Raw genomic sequence first — 21,462 nt, forward strand, 5'->3', positions numbered from 1 at the left:
CTGGTTACAGATTGCGGTGGTTGACCAGAAATTGTTTCAGATGACTTTGACAGAAGTCTATGACACTTACAGAGACACGTTTCAAGTGGAACAGCGTCCATAATGTCATGTCTGTGATGTTTTCTGTTACACCCAGAATACTGAAAAAGTAAAAATAAAAAAATCAGTGGTGACCTCCTCTAGTATTTTTGTCTTGTATTATTATTAAATGATACTGGTGATACTAAGTTGTTATTAATTGCACCCTCTGTCCTGTAAGATAATACGGTGCGGTGAGCACACTCGCTAGCTTGTAATGAGAATGACGGGAGTGTAAATTGGGATTGATTCACTCGGGTGACCAAGGGTACAGGTACAGTCAGTCTGACCCAGCTCCACTAAGTACAGGATGAAAACCCTTGGTTTTTAAAACTGTATTCTCCTCTATGCAATACAGGATTGTTTCTTCGGAGCACTTGCCAGACTAGTTTAATAAACCAAACAATACAACGTGCTTACACTGCTAGTTTCTGATTTTGTAATTTTTTTTTTACGGTTTTGTTCATGTAATTGATGAGTAGTGTACTTCTGTTAACTTTTATGTATCAGCTTGATATGCAGGAAGTTTAGCATGGGCGGTGTTGCTGATTCCTGCATGACAGTAGCAGTTAACCATCTCAGGCTTGATTTTTTTTTTTTTTTTTAATTTCCTTTTTTTTGCAGGCTCTTTTAAAAATGACGTGCCTTTCCTAGTCTGCCTGGCTCCGCTGAAAATAAGTCTTAAAGTGTTAAAAATCAGAGCTTTTGATCAGGAGACTAAAGGAACCCAAGGCTTCTTTAAATGACCAAAGTTTTCACTACCTAACGCTCTGCAGACAACCAGGTACCATTTTATTTAAAACACTTTGCAGTTAGGAGTGATTGCAGGAATGAGTGCAGTGTTACAGAACAGTGGCTTAGGCCCTAGCACCACTTATTTCTTTCCTGTAGCTCTGGAGGCATGAAGGGCAGTGAGTGCAGGTGTAGATGCTTGTAGGCAGGTGAGATGACCCCACCAACTGGCAGGAACTTTATTCACTAAGGTTAATCGTCAGGCTATAGTTTCTCAGCTGTGAACATGTGCAATTGTTGAGCCACAGATAAGGGGGTGGTTGGTACGTGTTGGTCTGCAGAATGAAGTGACTCTTAGCATGCAGATGGTAAGTCCTGCAGACTCCTTTAGTGATCTCAGCAGGAGCCTGGAAAGTAGAAATTACCTTTGGAAGTCAGGCCACTTGTGGTTTTTTCACTTAAATATGTAGTCAGATGTGCAGCACTGCTTCTCCCTGTAGTACTGGATGAATTTCGTTGAATTACTCCCCAGAGTCTGCCCAACTCCCCAGAATTTCTGTCTTTTTGATGGTGGAACTATTTTGTAGAAGAACAAATACGTTTCTATTTAAAAAGAGACAGAAAAATAAACAGAGCAGCTGTGTCTCCTGACAAAAATATGCAAGCTGTTAGAATAAGAGGAGAAAATAAGGGCCAATGAAATGTATGGTCTGGTATGTAACATGTAGGTCCAGTCTTGGAACAGATTCACCTCTTCGTGAGGTTAATCATAGCTTGCACTGAGCTCTGCAGTGCATTACAAAGGTTGAACTGTTGGGATAGAGATTTTCTAGTGGAAATTCTCAAGGAATCGTGTTGGGATCAATTTTACTCTTCTCCCTCAACCCAAAGACATCAAGAGGACGAGTGTGGTTCAGTGACTTACCCTGGAATTCAAATTATTATTAAAAGATGTGTAACTGCTGAATCTGCTAGTGGAGCTGTTTCAAGCTGGTTAATGCCGGAGAAGAACATTGTATACTCGGATGTGGATTTCTCCCTTTTCTGAGCTTTTTGCCTACCATATCCTGAGGCATAATTATTAGTAATAATGCTAGTCTGCACTTTCAAGAAAGGCCATGCTAGGAGAAAAGACATTAAAAATGATTAATGAAAACACTACTGGTCAATTGATCAATTTTAGAGAGCGTACATTCCTATTAAAATAGACACTCATCAGCCACTTCTGTATCATGCCAGACAAACAGATTCGTTAAATTGATTAATGGCATCGCTATCACACACTGTACCAGGTTTAGAGTCTCAGTACGGACCTACACCTTCATGGGTGTAACTATCATGCTCTTTTCATGAAAAAAACATCTTGTTGGTACGTTTCTAACTGAAAACAAAGAAAAGGGCCCAAATTGTAACAGAAGCAACGATGAATTTTGTTGGGGGTGGAGTGAAGGCAGGAGTAGGAGCTAAGCACAGCTACCCATCTATAAGCTGCGGACTTCCTTTTTTCTTGAAAGCATAACTCTGAACCTGGAAATGAGGGTGGTTGGGCTTCTTTGGTGTGTATCAGAACTTGTGTAGCGACCTCCGTTGCTCGTGGGAATGATTTTGTTCCCTTTTTAAAAACAAATTTAATTGGTACAGCTTCTTCTGTTGTTGCTTATTCTCTGAGTGGTTTTGCTATTAAAGTTGGCAGAGTGCGCTTGACACTGTGGTTAGGGGAAAGCCATGCGGTATTTCATGCGCACTGTGATGATGGTTAGTGCCGGTCTTTAACTTTTTTACAACATCTTGCACAGCATGAAAGGAAAAGACTTGCCAGATTTTATGTAAGCTGCTACATATATAATATATTACATGTATTAACACAGTGTTCAGTTTTTTCTTCTTACCATGATTTTTCCATTGTCCTGCTGTTCCCTCTGAAGGCAATTATGAAAAGACTTCCTAATAAGCTTTGAGCCACATAAATGTAATATTTGCCATCCTGACACAAGATTAATATTTTTCAGACTTTGTTACATCTTGACTACATGTGCTCCGTCACCAAATTGCAGGCTGCCCGCTACCTCTGGGTTGTTGGAGAGCAGATTTTGGCACAAGATGGCAGCAAGGTTGTGCTTGTTCCTTTAGACTTGTAGCAAGTGGCCTTACATGTTCAGCCACCCTCCTTTTGTTCGGGTCGTTGGGCGATGGCTGTCACCACGAGAAATGTCAGATGCACAGTCTGCACAGAAACCGCTGCTTTGCTGGGTGTCCTAAGGAAACTGGTGACCTCACCCTTAAGCTTTGGTTATTTCATTTATAACTGCGTAAAGCACAAGGATTGTTTGTTCTTCTAACGGTCTCTGGGATTCAGCAGCCTCTCATTGGGAAATAAGGAAAAACCCTGTTTTATTTTTAAGTGGGTTAGGCTATAAATGAAGATTATCTTGCAATTTTGAAAAGAGGATGTAAGTACTACTGCCTCTACCACAAGAAGAACCAGCTTGATTCTGGGCTGAGCATAAACCTGTTTCAGGAAAGATATTAAACCAGAAGAGGTGGGGTGGGTGATAACATTTGGTAATGCTAGTCCTTATTAACAGGAAGAAATAATAATATGAAACTTGTCCAAGCAATTAAATATTTTTCCATGCAATCTCTGTAGTCAATCCAGGCACTTCATTTAGGAGTCTGTTGTCTGTCTGTATCCCTTTCCCCACCACAATGGTAAGGAAGTCATTTTCCTGGTATCCTATGTGCGGCATGAACAGGTTTCCTGAGGGTACTTTCCTTTTCAACGTCACACTCTGACTTGATTTTTAATTTACTTAATTACGTTTGTTTTATTTGAAGTGCAAATAAAATGCAGAAACACAATGTGTATGATTTCAACCTGAAATTAAAGTAACAATTGTTTTAATATTACCATTTTACAATTACTTTCAGATGATCATAAGCTCTTATGGAATAGAAATCTCGGAGAGGCATTACCATTTTGAGAATAATATGTACAGTTCTGCTGAAGAAGGTCTGAAAATAAGGGAATAAAATGACTTTTGCTAGTTCCAATTCTGTGCGGGTTCAGAAGTGTAGTTGCGTTTCAGAGTTCAACTAAAAACTCCTGTCTTGTTTTGATGATAAACTAGAAATTATGCTTTCTGTAGGTTCTTTAAGACAACTATTTACAAAGCAATAACTTATTAATTCATCAGGATTCTGTGGCTGTGTGCACGTTTTATATATTTATATTCATGTAAATGTGTGTATATGCATGTATATATATATATAAGAATTGCAAGTAATGCTTGTAATAAGAGGAGGCCTACTAAGTCCTTTTACTTTGTGTGTGCGGGCTGGTAAACAGAATTTTAACTCTAATGTGGAGTTTGAACTGTGTGCGAGGGTAGATGGTGATCTAAGAGACCTTGTGCTGAGTGCGTATACCGTGTAACACAAACATTTCCTTATGTCAGCAAAGCTGTCTGAAGTGATGTGTGACTGTGTTTATCAAAACTTTATTTAGATCTAACAAAAACCAATGTCACTCTACTTAAGCTAGAGCTGTGAAGGGAATATCAAGATTTCAAAGCTACCCATTCCATCAGCTGAAAGTGTTGAGGGTAACCAATGCTTCTAGAATAAAAATTCAAGGGAGTTGCATTATTTTGCTCCATTTTTCTCTGCTCCCTCCAGTTTACAGCCCTCTTCTGGGTTGACTAGTAAATATTACCTAAATCCAGGCATTTGAGGGCTCCACTAGTTTTACAGATTTTAACTGCTAAATCTTTTTTACCTTTGCAACTTTCTAATTTCATTTGCCATGCCAGAATTCTTTGTGTACATTCATACAGTCGCAGGTTTTTTCATTACTGAAAGACATCGTCTTTCTCAGAGTAACAATTCTCTAAAATTGCATCACCAGAAATCTACTGGATTTCTACATATGATTTTTGTCAAGCTGTGTCCTTGAGTTGTAGGGAGAATGAAATTCGTCTGTTCATCCCAGAAGGTCTGGGACTTATCCTTGAAGCTGTGTAATTCTAAATAATTCATTAATGTCAAATATAAGACCCTGTAAAGAATAATGTTTATTCCTCTAATTCTCTGCTGAAAGACTGTGTAAGCACTGCTTGAAAGTTTAGTCACTGAATAAACCTTTCAAAGGGAGGAGGAGGAGACGCGTGGCATGCAGGCTTCTCGCAAAGGTTGTACGTTCCCTTCATGAATCATTCAACCACATCTGGCCCACTGCAGTGCAAACCTGTTGCCGCAATACTGCGATTTAACAAACAACAACAGCTTCACAGTCAGATGGGTGAAGAGGGCAGTTTCTCATGCTGCCAAGCCCCTTGTGGTGCCAAGATAGGTCTGGTTTGTTGTAAAAGGAAAGGCTGATTTTGGAGATGCCTCCCCATGGGCCCTGTGAGGCTCCAGCTTAAGTCAGGTGGATGCTGAGGAGGAGCTGCGTCAGCCTCCCCCTAGCCTCCTGAAGCATCCTTGTCTTGCTGTACCCCAGGGACCGAGTTGGTGGCAGAGCGGCTGCTTCTTTCCTTGAATCAGGATGTATTTCAGTCAGCGCATGTGTCTCTTCTTTCTCTGCGCTGGATGTCATTCGTTGTGGGAGTCTGGATAAATACTTCAGTCTGTAGGAGTTCAGGAGAGCCTAGGTATCACCTAGCAACAAGCATCCCACTTGCTGCCTCCTGCTTCTCTTTACTTTTATTAAAATACCAGCGAAAACCAGAAGTTCAAGCTTTAAGTTAATTTTCATAAGTATTTTGGGCAGCTTAAGATATTTTTGTCATGGCTCCATGTCAGAGTAAGATGCTGGGGGTGGTGGTGGTCTTAGAGGAAGTAACTCCGCTTGCCTCTTTTCAAAAGAAATTACTATCAAAGACTAGCAAAAACTTGAGCTGAGAACAAAATAAACTTTGCGATCACAGTTAGGTAGTTAGTGACAAAATGTATAGAAAGTGTTCTCATCCTGTGAGGTCAATAAAATATGCACCGGTTACATTTATCCTAAACTGAATGCATTTGAAGCTGTATTATCTGGCTCATCTTGCGGCTTGTGGTGACGGCTGGTGGGACATTGACACACGTTGCAGTTTAAAGTTGTTTAACTTTTCTGCAGAAAACTTGGTGGCAAAGTATTTTGCCTAGCTGAAGTTACAGTGGTACAGAATCTAGTTTATGAAGATCTTCGGGGCTAGATCCAAGGAAAGAAATGTAGGCACTCGAAGTGCGAGGTAGGTAGATTTTAGGGTATGCTGATGGAGTACAGTGCTGTGCTGAATTTTAGCCTCTCCTGTCCCTTATTGGTTCTGATGTAAAGAACAGTTGAAAATCTGTAGCTGTTTTTTATATATATGTACGTAGTATATATTATTTAAGCTTCTGCAGAATATCTGGTTTATGGAGATTATGAATTTCCCTGCAAGAACCAAAAATGTAGGGAAAAAAAGGCAAGTATGTGGTTACTATTAATGTACACATACCCATCCCCAACGCTGCGTTGATGATAACCAGTGCTCTTTGGTCTCTGTACGCCGCTGAAACTGTGCTTTCAATTATTCTGCCTTATCTGGTGTTTAGGGTGGCCTTGGTGAGTTTGGAAGAAGCTGCGCCTTGTCTTCAGGAAGTTGGATGTGACTCAAGGCCTGTGGAAGGGATTACAGAAGTGTAAGTGCAGATTTGAGGGCTTTCAAGAAGAAAAGTGCATATGTTTTCAAAGTAAAATAAATGGTGCAAGAAAGTGATTCAGAGGTATAGTTATACCCAAATACGGGATTTGCTTCATAGAGAGAAAAGTTACTAAACCCTGATTCAGCAAATTACTTGACTTTGTGACTTAGTTGATCTTTTCCATGTGTATGTTACCATATCTGTCCAAACGAGAAAAGGGGGGAGTATGATGTGAGGAATACTTTGTACCTGTATTAATGGGAATTTACATAAAAATTAGTAGTATATAAAAGAGACGATGGAAGTGATATTTGTTTGAACTTGTGTTTTAATGAATTGGCATGTTTTTATGTGTTTGAAAATGGTCTGCTTCTAGATACAAAGGCATCTCTACACATAGGGTAGCCTCTGTCTGGAAGCACATACAGCATGATTGTCCTGAAGCGCTTTCCATGCTCCTTAGTTACAGTAATGTCTGTTACTCCTGCTCCGCTCCGCCAGTTGGTGGGGATGTCGGCCAGGGTGGGACTACGAGTGCATTTATTCTGAGGAAGAAATGTTTCCAGGCTGGACTGTATGTTGTAATTTCTGTTTGGTTTTCTTTTGCCATAGAAGAAGGAATCTGATCTTTGGTGGTATTGGTTAGCCTTATGAACTCTGAGTCTGAAGAAGATGGTTAGCTTTTGGCTGGAAGTGGACATAAGAGTGTTCGCAACTTAAATTTCTTTCTTTTGGTTGAAGCTGATGGTTTCTTGTGTGCTTTGCTCTATGTCTACTTAACCCTTTTGGCACAAAGGTTCTTGAATTAAAAATACCGTGCAGTTGTGTCATGTGGTAGATTTTCGTTTGGTATAAAAACAAAAAACATTTTCTACAAATGCTAGATGTGTGTTTATCTAGGCTTTCATACCAGTTTTCATATTTCTGGTAGGAGAAACTGAGATTTCACAGTAAACAGCTAAAAAACAAAGTCCAGCGCACATTTCACAGTGATGACACGTGGCAGAATCGATGCATTAGATTTGCAAGGACAGACGGCCCTATTTTTCACGTAGATTTCAAAGTCACTTCATCTGAAGCCGAAGTTTTCCAGTACTTCTGCAAATGAGGCCTCAGAATTGTGGAGTTGCCAGTTGAGCAGACCTCTTCAGATGGATGGTTACCTCTTCTGTTTTCACCCCCAAAACAGCCTAAAGAAGTCGCAATTAAGAGGTCTTTGACCTGAATGTGTGGAATTTGTGGCTGATGTGCATTGCCTGTCACCATCCACGCTCTTTGTCAGCTTTGCAGGCAGTCTCAGAGCTAGGAGGCTGATTCCTGTCCCTGACCGTGTGTACTGGGCTGGGGCAGGGCTGTGGGATGGTGGGCGCTGTCGGAGCACCTTGTGCACTGCTTGTGCTTAGCAAAGACAAGGACAAAGAGAAACCTTGCCACGAGCTTGGAGTACACAAGGCAGGGAGACCACGGTGATGCAGGGTGTGGAAGGAAATGGGCAATTCAGTGCTTGGTAAATTGTGCAAACCTGAAGAGAATGAATAAGCAAAGCCAATTATTTGTCATTGCTAAAGAAGTAGGTTCTTCATGAGGACGGCCATTGTATGTGATTTAATAATGCAAACACAGTTGTGGCTATGATTAGTTAGATAACTGCAGTTCAGCAGTTTTGAAATGCTTATCCATGTTTTCTCCATTACCATAGCACAGTAGCTTAATAAGACTTCTAGCATTCATGTGTGACGTGAAGCTAAGTTGCATTGTAGGAGTGTGTGTGTGTGTCTGTGTGTATTTAAGAAGAAGTAATAATGAGACAACATGTAGAACTGGAAACAATTACAGGTCACCCTGTCTTCCTGACAGAGACCCCACAAAGGTTTTGAATACATCACATTTAATGTACAAGAAGTCAATGACTAAATCAGTTCCTCTTCAAGTTAGATAACCACATTGTACAAGTCCAGGATAAAGAAAAACTGGTCTACTTGTCCCATTTTTGGACATTGGACAGAGAAATAGCTGCTAGAAACTCAAAGGAGATTCTTCCAGTGTGTAAAAAGGAGCTGCGGCCCAAAGCTTGTTGGCTCAGCAAGCCAAATAAAATCTGTTTCACAAAATGGAAATTTTTGAAGGAATCCAAATAACGTCAAGGGAGATTCAACAGCAATAAAAAAGAAGACAGTTTACAAGATGCATAAGAGATGGAGCAAATGGTCTACAGTAGTTAGCACACTCTAAGGCTACAGTATTTAATTACATTTAATGAGGTCAATGTTTATGGTGAATTTGCAACCTTTTATGATTCATATGACTGTCTAGAACTTAATTTTATTTCTAAGACAGTATTAATGTTAATAAAAATATAAGTGCATAAAATTCAGTCAGTACAATAGTAGCGCAGTATATGAGTACTTACTAATTTTACATCTTTAAGGGAGATTCTTGTCTTGTTTTCAGTGTAAAAGTTTGCTTAGCTTTTTGAAACCCATTAGCCATGTTATCATATATACAGCACAAACAAAATACTGGGTTGTGATTTAAAACAGGCAGGTGATGCTCCATTGCTATGTGAAAGATGACCTTATTTTAAATGATATAAAAATAACAGCAGATTGTTTATAATAACAACTCTGACAGCAGATTTAGATTCTTGACTTCACACCATTTACATTATTAAGAGAGACATATGCAAGTAGCATTTGCTTCCAGATATATGTACATATTCTGGCAAGAGGTTTGGGACACATTGTTGACTACTTAAATTTTGCACATCTGAAGCTTTTTTTTTCCCCAAGGTTTTAAAAAAGTTAGACTACTGGATTTGTGTATTTTCTTAAATCTGAAGAAGCGTCCCAAAAGTTTAGTATAGTATTTAATTATCTATATACATTTTATTTTATATATTCACTTGGAATCATAGCTAAAATAATGATGTATTCATACGTATTCAAATTTTCTAATGATCTTCTCCAGCCACAGGAAATAATTATTGTAATGACTGAGTTCACTAATAAATGTATTTGCCTTTTAATGTGTTATTGCCCAGACCTCACATAGTAATTCTGGGAAAGCATTTGGAAATGCCAATAAAGAAGATTCACAGTAGGTAACTGCTAGAAAGTTTACCTCTACAAACGTATGATACTGATATATAATGGGCCCTGAAGACTAATTAAAGCAGCTGGGACTTGGTACACTTAAGTGTCAGCTTAGAAATGAAAGACACTTCAAACATTAAGTAAAATCATTCATTAACAGGAAATAAAAAGCTCTATAATATATATGTGTCATAATCATCCAGTTTTATAAAATGCTTATAAACTTACTGATCTCCTAACCTGAGTTTCACTGTGGAACAGACATCTGTTGTTACATTTTTATTTACATATACAATAATACTTGAGAAATTAATAAACACCTAAGAAAATACATCAATTAAACACCATTTTTCAATTATCTCACAAATACTGAATTACTCCATTTTTTCTTTTCAGGATTGAAGTGGATTAAGGGACGAATGGATGACTGAATATTCATATGAAGAGGAAAGCCATAAAAGTTGGTTGACATTTTTACAACCATGTGCATTATACCTATTACTGCTATTATAAAAAATTTGCATTGTATTACAAAACATTATAGATGAAATATCCCGTCTGAGTCCCACATGCCATACTGTCAGGCAGGGGAATACTTTAGCTTGACACAACTGTAAATTTACACAACAGTTTCTGACTTTAAAAAAACGAAGGCAAAAGAAAACAAAAAATTACAGACCTGAATGTTCAAAGGAAAACCTAGTAGTACATTAAAGAAATGGGTAATGCCCTGGGAGTCAAGTGTCTGAATGGGCTGACACACGGTGGGGTGCGTTATTCTGTGCAAGGATGAAAAGAGAATGAGATGGGCATTGTCTTTACAGCTAGCAGCTATGAAGATTAATACGTTGTTGAGTAGCACTCAGATGAAATGTTGACAAATGTGGCTTAAGTCAAACAGGATATGATACCTTAATGCGTAGGTATCTTGGTGCTTTGTTTCTTATCATGCAGAGATACCTGTCTTACAGCATGTGTTTTCTGTGCTAGGTAGAGAGGAAAAAGTGTTAGTGGACCCCTGTGCTTTGCTGACTTTATTGTTATGTTTTAGAAGGTGATAAAATTCAGTAGGCCTTGACATCTGTCAATCAGACTTGTTGGTGATTGTGAACTGTAGACTTTGGCTGGGATTTTATATTAACCAGTGCCTGCCAAGGATGTTTAAACGAAGCAGTGCCTGTGGGTTTGCACCAGATCGAATGAATTGCAATGGCAGTATGGTGGGATGTAGTGCAGCAACTCAATTAAGCAAGGCGTTCTGGAAACTGTATTGGTCAAGGAAGGATATGTTACGGTGGAAAACCTCTTTCCCAGAAAGCTTTCTTCATCCTCTGAATCTTGGTTGGGACAGGAACAATGAAAGAAAGAGCAACTAAAGTTTTCCAAAAGTGCAGTGTGTGTCAGTTGAATACCAGAAATTTAACTCCATTCCTCTATTTATCTGAGCAAAATACTTTAGCAGGGCTGAGATTCTCTTTTATCTCAATGGTAGTTTGGTTATATTAATGCTTGCGTGGCTCAGAGGTTTTACATTTTTATCAACAACTGACACAGTAAGGAAGAGTTTAATTCCTGGATTAGCCTTTTTAGTGTTTGCAACAGGTAGAAGATGCGCTGATCCTAACTACCTAAGGATTTACAAGCAGCACAAGGCTTGAGGGAAGCATCTGTGCCATCGAATCCAGTCTCCTGAAATAACAGCCATTGAAACAATGTTTAGTTTAGAGACATCTATAGAACATCTGCTTTATATACCACAGGTTCCTAAAAGCCTCCAACCTTCAGAAGGCAAATTTGAACCTTAATAGAGATGACAAGTGATATTAGTAGCTCAGTAGTAATGTCCACAATTCCCTTCCTGGATCAGGGACTGGTATTCCCAGATACGAACCAGCAGTTGTTGCCTGCTGAAGCCAGCATGCAGAGTATTAAGGAATTTCTCTTTGATTTTGTTGCCGACGAGCCCACAACTGCTGTCCATACCAACGTGTGACAGCTTGGGATGGGCTCATATCATGGGTGAGCAAACACTTCCCTGCTCAGACCTCTTGCCTATAAATAGCAGTGTGAAAAACTAATACCAATGAAACCTTGCTCGCATCTTCCAGAATGACAGTGACAAAATTCTGTATATATGAACTGGCGTGTGTGTGTGTGATGACAATGCTTTACTGGCAGAAAGTTTGAGAGAGCACAAAGACCCGCTTACCCAGAGATAATGTGCAGATGGTATCAGCATGTTGCAGTGGGCTCCTCACACTGTCCAGTAAACAGCATAGAGCGACACTACCATAGCATAGTCGTGTTTGTGTAGAATTGTTAGAGGAGAAACTTTGTCGGACTAGAGGGCCGTGCTAGATGTTTGGCCTGGGAAGTGGCACCAGGACAGAAAACCTCAAAGTTTTGTCAGATCCATGAGACAGGCTGTTGTAAGCAGAATGTGCAGAGAGGGCTTTCAGATCAGACAAATTTAAAAGACTCCTAGACTTCATATGGCCTTTTCCCAAGTTTACTGGAAAGGACTGTAGTTGTGTGAGAAATGTAGCACTCCTATCTCTGTATCTCTCATCTTTTTTCTGCTTTTGGTTTTTTTTGGCTCAATGCAGAGTGATGGCAGAAAGAAAGAAAAACAGAATAGGATGACCCCTTTCTTTTCAAGCCATAGTTCTACTTTCATGTCCCTCTGATGACATCCCTTAATAATCATGGGGAAGCTGTGCAGATAAGGGAGGAGATACTGAATTATTTCATTATGTGCTTTCTGTTTGGCAGTCTTTGCAAATGTAGAGCTCTGAATCCAGCTGTTAATCTTTTAGATTAGGAAAGTACCACGTCTAAATCATATAGCTGAACAATTTCAGGAATTCAAAGTCTGAGACTAAAAAATCCTTTTCTGGGAAGACTGATTTCAGAAAACTTAAGCAACAGAGGTAGAAGGGGATTCTCTGTGGTCACTTTTAAGATCAGTTGATAAAGTTCTGGCTCTAGTAGGAAAGAGGTTGGATTTCACCCAGCACCCTGCCTCAGTCTTTCACTTTACAGTAGAGCTAAGAATATGCTGTTTAGATAACCAAGTTTTGAAAGCCAAATTTTTTCCATTAATAATAGGAGTATGTTGGTATATTGTTGGTAGTGTAAAGAGGGCTTGGATTGCATCATCTATAAACTATATCAATATATTTAATCTCTTTGTTGGTCTGCCTCAAAACATATTGTAATGCATGTAAAAGCGGTTTTATATAAATAACTGACATCTAACCATACATGCAACTGTTGGAGCAAATATAAACATAACATTTTCTGTTTCGTAAAGTGAAGTCAGATGAATCTTGCCCAGAAAAAATAAGAAATATGATAAATAAATACATGTATATTGAATGCACGCAGTTTACAATGGTTCTGTGCTGTCTGTAACAGCAACTGAATCCGGAGATTCATTGCTTCGTTGAATATGACATTTAAGGTTTATATTTTTCAGTCTGCAGTGATTGCATGCGAATTCATGAAGATGAGAGCCCAGTGTAGAAGCTGATAAGGAAATTGGTAACTGACAGGAAAGAACTATAGCTGAAAATTGCCTGGGCAACATAAAGATTAAGGCCTTAGGCCAAAAGGGAGTAGGCAGGATTGAAAGGAGGTGGGAGAGCTAAATTTAAGGACAGGAGAGAAGAAATTGCTCAGATTAAGTATAACACAGACCTGCCTTTGCAATGAGTGGTCTTGGGTGCAGTCTCCCTCTCACTGTGGTTTCAAGGACAGCCTGCAGAAATACTGCTGGGCAGTTACTTTGATCAGGCTGAATGATGTTCTAAATTATATAATGCCATGCTCAGAAAATGGTCTACGATACGTGGAGTTGTCTTGATTTCAGTGGCATTAAGAGCCAACTGCTTATATTCTTGAAGAGGTCTATGTGACAAGCCTGAGAAGTACTGCTTTGTCAAGAACATAACTTGTGTGTCATCTCTTTTTAAAAAAAAAAAAAATACAATAACAGGAGCAAACTTTGATTCAGCCATTTAAAGAGAGGTATTCAACACAAGGAAATACCTTTTTTGAGATCTCCAGAGCTCAACCCATCTCAACAGTCTCCCTACCTCCGATTTACCCTTGCCTCACCCTCCCTGATTCCTGTGCAGAGCAGGACCATGTTGCAGAAACCCAGGTGACCCGGTGAGGGCAGGGCTGCTGTTCAGGGCAATGCTGACAGGCTGGAGAAATGGGCTGGCAGGAACCTCGTCAAGGTCAGCAAAAGAAAATGTAAAGTCCTGTGCATGGGGAGGAACAGCCGCAGGCCCCCATGCAGACTGGGCAAAGTCCCCAAGCCATCTGATCCGGCTTTGAAGCTGCCCTTGTTTTGGATGGAGTTTGGACTTGGATTCCCAGCCTGCATTTTTCTGTGATTTTGAGAGTCCAGTCGTGATAAAGGCGGTTATTTTTCTTACTGGATATATTTGAGGGTGTTTCAAGAAGATTTTATGCTTTTGCCTGCAGTCAGACTACTGGTAGTGTGTGGAGATGTGTTTGTTTTCTGTCTGCTGTCTCCTCCCTATCTATTGCAAACAAACACACTTTTTCTAGAAAGGAAGTGACTGCTCTTAAGTGGTCTTTCACATCTAACATCATTCAGTGGATTCGTGGAGTATAATTACAAATAGAAGCATGAACAGGATAAAATATATTAATCTCAAGAGAGTTATCTTGCACTGACCATCAATCTATGCTTCCTGTCATGTTCTTTTCAATTTAGATTACTCTAAGGCAAAGAGGCTGGAGTTTGGTGTTTTGTCTCAGTTCATTATGATTATAAATATCTTGGATAAAGCCGCATAACAAATTACCACTTAAAAATGACTGATGGCCAAATTCAGCAAGGCACAAAGACTGTAAAGTTGATTTCGTCCGTTGTGTGGCACTTGTCAGGCTTTGTCCCTTAACAGTCAGTCAGTGGTAGATATTTAATGGAGCAACAGATAGCAGGCAGTTTGTCGTCTGGGGTTCAGTCGTGTTCAAAGCACAGATCTGCTTTTACTTCTAGTCACTTAAAGATGTAAAACGCAGAGATGTCGTTTCTTTTTTCTGTTCCTTGCAAAGGCCGTCTGCTGCATACTGGGCTGCCTCTTGGTGCTCTCTTCAGCCCTGGGCCAGCCCGGCTCAGATGTGAGCAGGGTGAGGCGTGTTTGGGACTGATCCTGATTGCTGAAAAACTGCTGGTGGCATTTCCAAGGAGAGAGAGGGGAAAAAAAAAAAAAGGCATTGAAGAAGTCTGTGGCAAACCTCTTCAGCCTCACGCACTTGCATTAGTTTGGGCTCATTCGTTTTCCCCTTGCCATTGTAAAATTAGTGAATGAATTTCTGGGAGGACCTCAGCATTGGTATTAGGCTTTCCTTACTAACAGTGTAAAATTTGTTATGCACTGCTCCCCCCCCCCCTACCCCCCCCCCCCCCCATTTCTGCTGTGCAGTTGGTTTTTGAGCCTAAATGATTTCTTGTTTATGGGTCTTGGCTCCATTCCATTCATTTCCCCACTGTTTCCATGTGTTTACGCAGTGCTCTTCAGCAGCTGGCTTAGGGCAGGTATCCAAAGCACACCCACATATATACACATCAAACCAGTTCATCAGAGTTGGGTCCTAATTGTATTTGGTGTTTGGCTTGTGACCTGACCTTGTTTAAACCCGGTTGGATTGCAATTCTGAGGCTTTTGTGCTTTTATTTTGTTCCTGCCAATGTGGACTGGGGGCAGATGTTCATGGAAGATCATAACCATTGTTTTTAAGACTCATATTGCAAAACAAAATATATATTTGCGGAAGTGTTATTTCAGAAGAATAAAAGGTAGCGGTTAAAGGTAGCTGTAGTTTTTCCATACCCTCAAACTTCAGAAAGGCAATGGAAGTAGGCACAGAGGTGGGTTAGACCTTCCCTGTCGAAGCCTTGTCTACTGCAAAAGCCTCAAGCTTTGGTTTAAAATCAGTAAATAATGAGGTCCTTTATATATAATAAATAAGTTTGTATTTTCAAGTAGTTGGTGCAGAGCTGTCCAGGAGGCTTTGCTAAGAACTGGGAGAAACATCTCCAACTCAGCAGCTGCTCAGCGGTGGCATGTGGGGTTTGTGTCCTGGTGGCTGCATGGGTTTCTGCTCTGCTTGGAACAGCTGTGGGCTGATTCAGCTGCGTTGAATTCAAATCCTGTTTATTGAACGTTTTTTTTAAACACAAGGAATGGAGAATTGCGTTAAAAAGCATGGCAGCGGTGTTCATGTAAGATGGCATGTGGGGGAGGTTGAAGCTCCGCGTTGTAGTGCAGCTTCCAGGAGAGTAATTACTCCAGAATTGTCAAGATGTGAGCAAAATACGGAATATTTCTAATATGCAAGTTAATTTTGCTAAATGTCGGTGTAAAGTAAAGGTAGATCTTGCTGTCATTGCCTAGATCACTGCTCCACAAAGTGCTAGCTGACAATAACGAGTCTGTTTGTAAATTGTGGATATATGTGAAAGCTTGTGGTTAAGGGTCTGATTGAGCACCTATTGACAGGCTCATTGCAGTAGAGTGCCTGTTAAACTACTTGTGAAAGTTAATAGGTATCTCCTTACATTTTTAGTTAGTAAACATGTTGACATCTATCATTTATATTACTTATAGCTGTAGATTGTAAGGCTTGGTTTATGATTACTTAACTTTTTTTTTTTGATTAACTTAGGTCATTGAGCTCATGTTTTTCTGGTTATGAATGTCTTCCTATAACCATTGGTTTACTTTTTGAGATTTCTTCCTGAAATTCATTTGGGAGTAAAAACCAAAAAATAAAATAAAATAACCTTGTAAGGTCTGGCCAGAGCTGAGAATAGAGTTAGAAAAAACTGATGTATATAGAAGATAGAATGACAAATTGCTTTATAAGACAGATAACTTTGATTGCAGTTTCTGGGACTTTGAATTACGTGGCCGTGTTAATGTTCCCATACTGGGAGGGGGAGAGGAGATATGCTACAGAGTCCCTGCCTCTCAGGAGAAACAGAAACAGGTGCTGTTACCTCTTACAGTTTCTGAAACATGTCTTGAAGACTGTGTAAAATAAAATGATGGAAGCAGCATGAAGATCAAGTTAAGAAATTCTGACGTAAGCATGTCCTCAGTTCTGGCTGCCTCTGTATTTAGTACCTCAGGACTGTCCAGCATAAAGACGGGATGTACAGTATCTACCTTGCTGAACGTATCCAGTTTGGGGAGCAAACTCTTCCCCCTGGTATGAGTGATGCCAAATCCCCATGTATGCACCAGCTGGGGCCAGCTGCCTCCAGAGCACGCTCGCTGCAGCCGTACTGCTGGGGTTGGGTGCCCTGCCCCTTTGTGGTACTCCTGGTGCTCCCCGTTTTCAGGTCAAAGCATTGGAAATGATCAGAGACCTAGCAGCAGGGGGGTTTCACGGTGTGAAAGCAGAGGGTGTCTCTGCTGTGAGTTGCAGGCTCTGTGCCTAGTGGTTTGAAGGGGCAGACTTGGAGTGCATGGCAGGACCCCTTGAACCGGTGCAGATTTGCCCCCGCTGTAACCAGATATATCTGGAATGACCAGTCCTCCAAACCACTGGCAAGTTTAGGTTTTGGAGACAGCTAGTCCAGACCAGAGCTGGAAAGTGAGCTGAGTGTATTACTGTAGTAGCTTAGATCTGGAAATGCATCCATGAATCTCTGTCTGTGCTTGGTTTTGCCCAGTAGCATGGCCTTGGGCTGTGCAAGCTAGATTGCCTTTGGAAGGAACTAAACTGGGAGATGTGCTCCAAAAGCTTAGCTAACATGCTCTTATTTCTCATGGGCTACTCCATAATAAAGCCCCCCGAAAGACATAGACTGTGGATATCTTCAGCCAAACTGCCTCACTGAGATCCCCTCCTGTTGCACAATGCTCCTTGCTAATGGAGACACAGATCAGTGGTTCTCCTGGGTGGCAATTGGTACTGCTACCAACTGAGGTGGCCCTTTGTCCCTCTTTATTTCGTGGTGGCTTCAAACCAGCTACTTTAGTTCTTTCACCTTTTATTGCTGATGAAAATTACTCGTTAGTGATGGGACAGAGTCCACAAAGAGCTAGATCACAAAGGCCTGGATCCATTATGTTAACTTCAGTGATTTTGCTGCAGGTTCCTGTCATCCAGTAGCTGACAGACAGCAGGCATCTCCAGAGGGCAGTTCTTTCCACCGAATTTCTGTATTCTCCCTCTAAGAAAAGATATCCCCTCCGCCTGCAAGCTGTGCTGGTCCAGGCATCGTGAGTACACGGGGCTCTGCTTTGCTGGACTCGTTCTCCAGTCCATGGGTTTTCAAAGCATCCCTGATCATCCCTGCTCCCACAGTCTGACTTCGCTGCCGAGGCATGTTCTCATGGGAAATGAAAGAGCAGTCACTTAGCTCATTTCACCTTTTATTCCTAGAGCATTTAAAGAACAATTATACTAATTCTAATAATGACTAAATTTATAGTACTCCAGGGAGAGAAGCACAAGGCGTTTAATTTCAAAGCTGTTTGACAAGACCATTTTTATGTGTGTATTTTCAGATGTATGACACAAGTTTCCAAATGGGGGAGAAAAATGTTTAAATTCATACTCTCATTTTTTTTTGTTTTGTTTTGTTTCCAAGAAATTGAATACTGTTCAGTTGTGTTGGGCATTGTCCATCGGGTAAAACAAATTTAAACCAGAGATTTACAGGACTTTTCTCCTGCTTGTTTTTTAATTATCTGTTTCCAGTCATTAGTTATCAGGATTTAAGTGTTTGCATGGAAAATAAGGATACTACTGCTGTGGAAATGTTTAATTCTCAGTATCATGAAGCAGCACAGCTACCTGCATTTTAGAGTTAATCTTTACTTCTCAATGAGAGGGGAAAAAATACGGTTCTTGATCTGCGCAGCAGTGGTGATTAAGATACATTGAAGCAGAAACTGAAATACTACATACACTTTACTGTTTTCCTTTTCCAGCCTATCTGACAATAAACATTTAGTGCTAGAAATAAATGCATATTTTTGGCATGCCATGGGGAGAATAATATCAAACAATGGCAATTTGTCACTTCTCACATGGAAGCAGAGTAACGTGTTAGAATTCAATAGCTACCACGTAAGGAGAAGGAAGTTATTTTAATACTGATATCCTCCGCTAACAGACCTGAATGAAGATTGTACTGGATACGGTATTTCATATACCCAAGGACATGTGTCTGAAAGAGAAAAGAAGCTCCTGGCATTAATCTAAATCTTGACCTGCTCGTACGTTTCCCACACAGTATTTTGGGTGTACCCTTGGTGATGGCATAAAGTCTGTCTTGTTCATGGGTGTAGCAATGAGTCACGAAGGGGCAAGTCTTCTGCTTTGAGGCTGTCACCTTCTTTTGAACTTTGCAATTTACCTAGGGTTTTGTTGTTGTTTCAGTTCAATTCGACAGCATTCTGCTACAGCTGTGGTTGCTACAGTCAGCTGCGATGGCCATGTGGGCGTAATTCAACCGAAAACAAAAGCCCTAGGTTTTGAACATAGGTGAGCAGGCATTGACTCTGCCTAAATTCCCAAGTAATATAAGAATGTTTCAGCATTATCACAAAAGAAACAAAATAAAAATCCAACACCAACAAGAAAAACGCCAGAAGATGTTGTTCTAGAAATAGTGAGATTCAAAATAATTCCAGTGTTTTTTTCTTTATTTTCCTGTCTTCTAGAGGAGATGGTGCACACCCAAAACCCAAGTGTTTGGATTTAAGTCTAAGTTGTGTTTAAAACTGTATGTGCTTGGGCTTTGGCGGTTATTCTTTGAAGAGAGATGACAGCGAGACTCTGTCTTGCAAATTAAGAAATAAAGAGTTTCTGTTGGTCTTAGGAAAATGAAAATTAACTTAGATGTGTAGGTAGTCTTAGTAAGTGCAGTGGAACTGAGATGGTGTTTGCTGAACTACTCTTTGGAGATTTACATAATGGATGAGATACAGGAGCTCCAGGCTGCATGACAGAGCAGTTTATTTTATCGCAGAATGTAAACAAGTGAATTGCCTTAGTAATCTCTGCAGAAAGCAAGGGTAAGATTTTTTTTTTTATATGCAGAGAGTCAGAGATTCAATAATCCTGGCTGTTCATGTACAAGGAGGCAAACCTTTCTTTTAAATAATCTGGGTCCTTTTAACTATCATACTGTCCTATTCAGTCCTTTTAAAGCTCTTCAGGAATGACGAGCAATGTGCATCTCTCAGTGAAAATACATCTTTTACACAATAAAAATAGAGAAGAGGCTGTGTAATTTTCTTAACTGCTACATATTTAAATATATGGAAAGCGTTTATAAACCAAGCTCACCTACTATTTATTCCTCTAGTGGTAATAACAGTAATCTAAATAGTTTTTAGAACCTTCATAATTTCAAAGTGTTGGAAAAAAAAGTTTTAATATTAACATTAAGAGGTTTCAAGCTTTAATTTATTCAGACCAGTTCACCCACTTTAGTAGGCGTGGTTGACCTCATTGATGTCTTTTCAGCATGGAAAATGGATAAAGAAATACTGAAAAAGTAGATTAGTTAAATGTAGATGGTTATAATACCACCCAACTGCTATTGTGTGCTTCTCAACCGTGAATTTAGCTTCAAGCAAGGGTTTGCCTATTATTTTACTCTGAACATATATGTGCCATTACTCTTTGATCTGTAGCAATAGTTTACTATGATCAAGGCTACTTACCACGTTTGCCTGAAGGAAGAGATTTACTGTTGGACATAGCAGGTTTCCAAAACAGTGAATGATGTTCTTAGTTTCTGGTTTCTATGAGCTAGATGCAATTTAAGAATACTTTTGTATTAATCCAACATCAATTGCTGCTACTTTTAGAAAAGTGTGTGTAAATAACTCATCATACAGTGTTGTACAGAAACACGCATTTATTTGCCTAATATTATACCAGTTACTGTCAGTAGGGAGGTCATTGGAAAAAAGAGCCTCATGAATGTAGTGTTCTGTGAGCAGGGTTAGTTTCTGGTTTTGTTGGTATCAGTAGTGATTGACAGTCTCTAGTTCTCTATTCTACTAAATATTCTGTGCTTCACTCGTAATTCCAGGATGCAGACCAGGATTAGTTCTGCTGAATTTATTTCGGATGCTGGATAGTGATTATTGTTTATCAGTTGAAGTATGAAGATAGATTTTCTTTTTACCGCATTTTTTTTTCTGTCTGGGTTTCTAGTAAACTGGTTATGTTTGTCTAGTCATAAATTTTAATCAGTAATGGTTACTGCAAAGGAGGGCACCAGAACGGTAACTCATTTATTTGTACTTTCTGGGGTCCACCCACATAGCAGCCTGATGGGACCAAGGAATAGTTTGCAATTACAAACATAATTGTGTTCATCAGAAAGTGTTTTGAAACACTGAGATTTTTCCAGTGCTGTGGTTCTGAATTCTCCCAGGTGAGGATCTTTAGAGTAAATAAGTAAAAGATTACATGAGGCATATGTGATTTAAGGTGTCTGTAACTGTTCTCAAAATTATGCTAAAATCCTAAATAAGATACGAGCAAGGCCAGCAAAGGAAGAGTTCACCTCATCTTCCAGACCTTCCAATGCACTGCACAGTCACATAGCACTGAAGACACAGGAGAGGCTCCTGAAGAGTCTTGGTGGCTGAAGGAACCCCGTAATTACGAGAGCTTCCACAGGCCCTGGTTCTTGGTGCCTTACTTTTCTTTGGCATAAGTGTATATTGCAAAACGTGTCTTTCCTTTTTCCAGTTGTTCATGATAGAGCAGTTTTATGAAGTACTGGTGTGAAAAATAGTATGTTAGTCTCAGAGAGAAGTCTCCTTTTTCTGTTCCAAATACAGGTAGCGTAAAAGTATTTGTCTATATTTTC

General features: G+C 39.9%; 1 protein-coding gene across 12 annotated transcripts in view; it reads left to right on the forward strand.

The window, feature by feature from the left end:
- The window catches only part of KLF12 (KLF transcription factor 12), a 249,681-nt gene that overhangs the window by 56,577 nt on the left and 171,642 nt on the right, over positions 1 to 21,462 (forward strand). For 9 of the 12 annotated variants that reach the window (XM_035561281.2, XM_035561280.2, XM_035561277.2 and 6 more), the window contains one exon: positions 9,966 to 10,029. The exons of 1 other annotated variant lie outside the window; for it this stretch is intronic. In XM_035561281.2, the coding sequence (XP_035417174.1) occupies positions 10,009 to 10,029 (21 nt within the window). In that variant the 5' untranslated portion in view covers positions 9,966 to 10,008. Of the gene's footprint in view, positions 1 to 6,387; positions 6,475 to 9,965; positions 10,030 to 21,462 lie in introns of all 12 variants that reach the window. 2 more of the 12 variants (XM_050712168.1, XM_035561278.2) reach the window with 1 other exon arrangement.

This window comes from Cygnus atratus, chromosome 1 (assembly GCF_013377495.2).
Source record: "Cygnus atratus isolate AKBS03 ecotype Queensland, Australia chromosome 1, CAtr_DNAZoo_HiC_assembly, whole genome shotgun sequence".
Classification (NCBI taxonomy): Eukaryota; Metazoa; Chordata; class Aves; order Anseriformes; family Anatidae; genus Cygnus; species Cygnus atratus.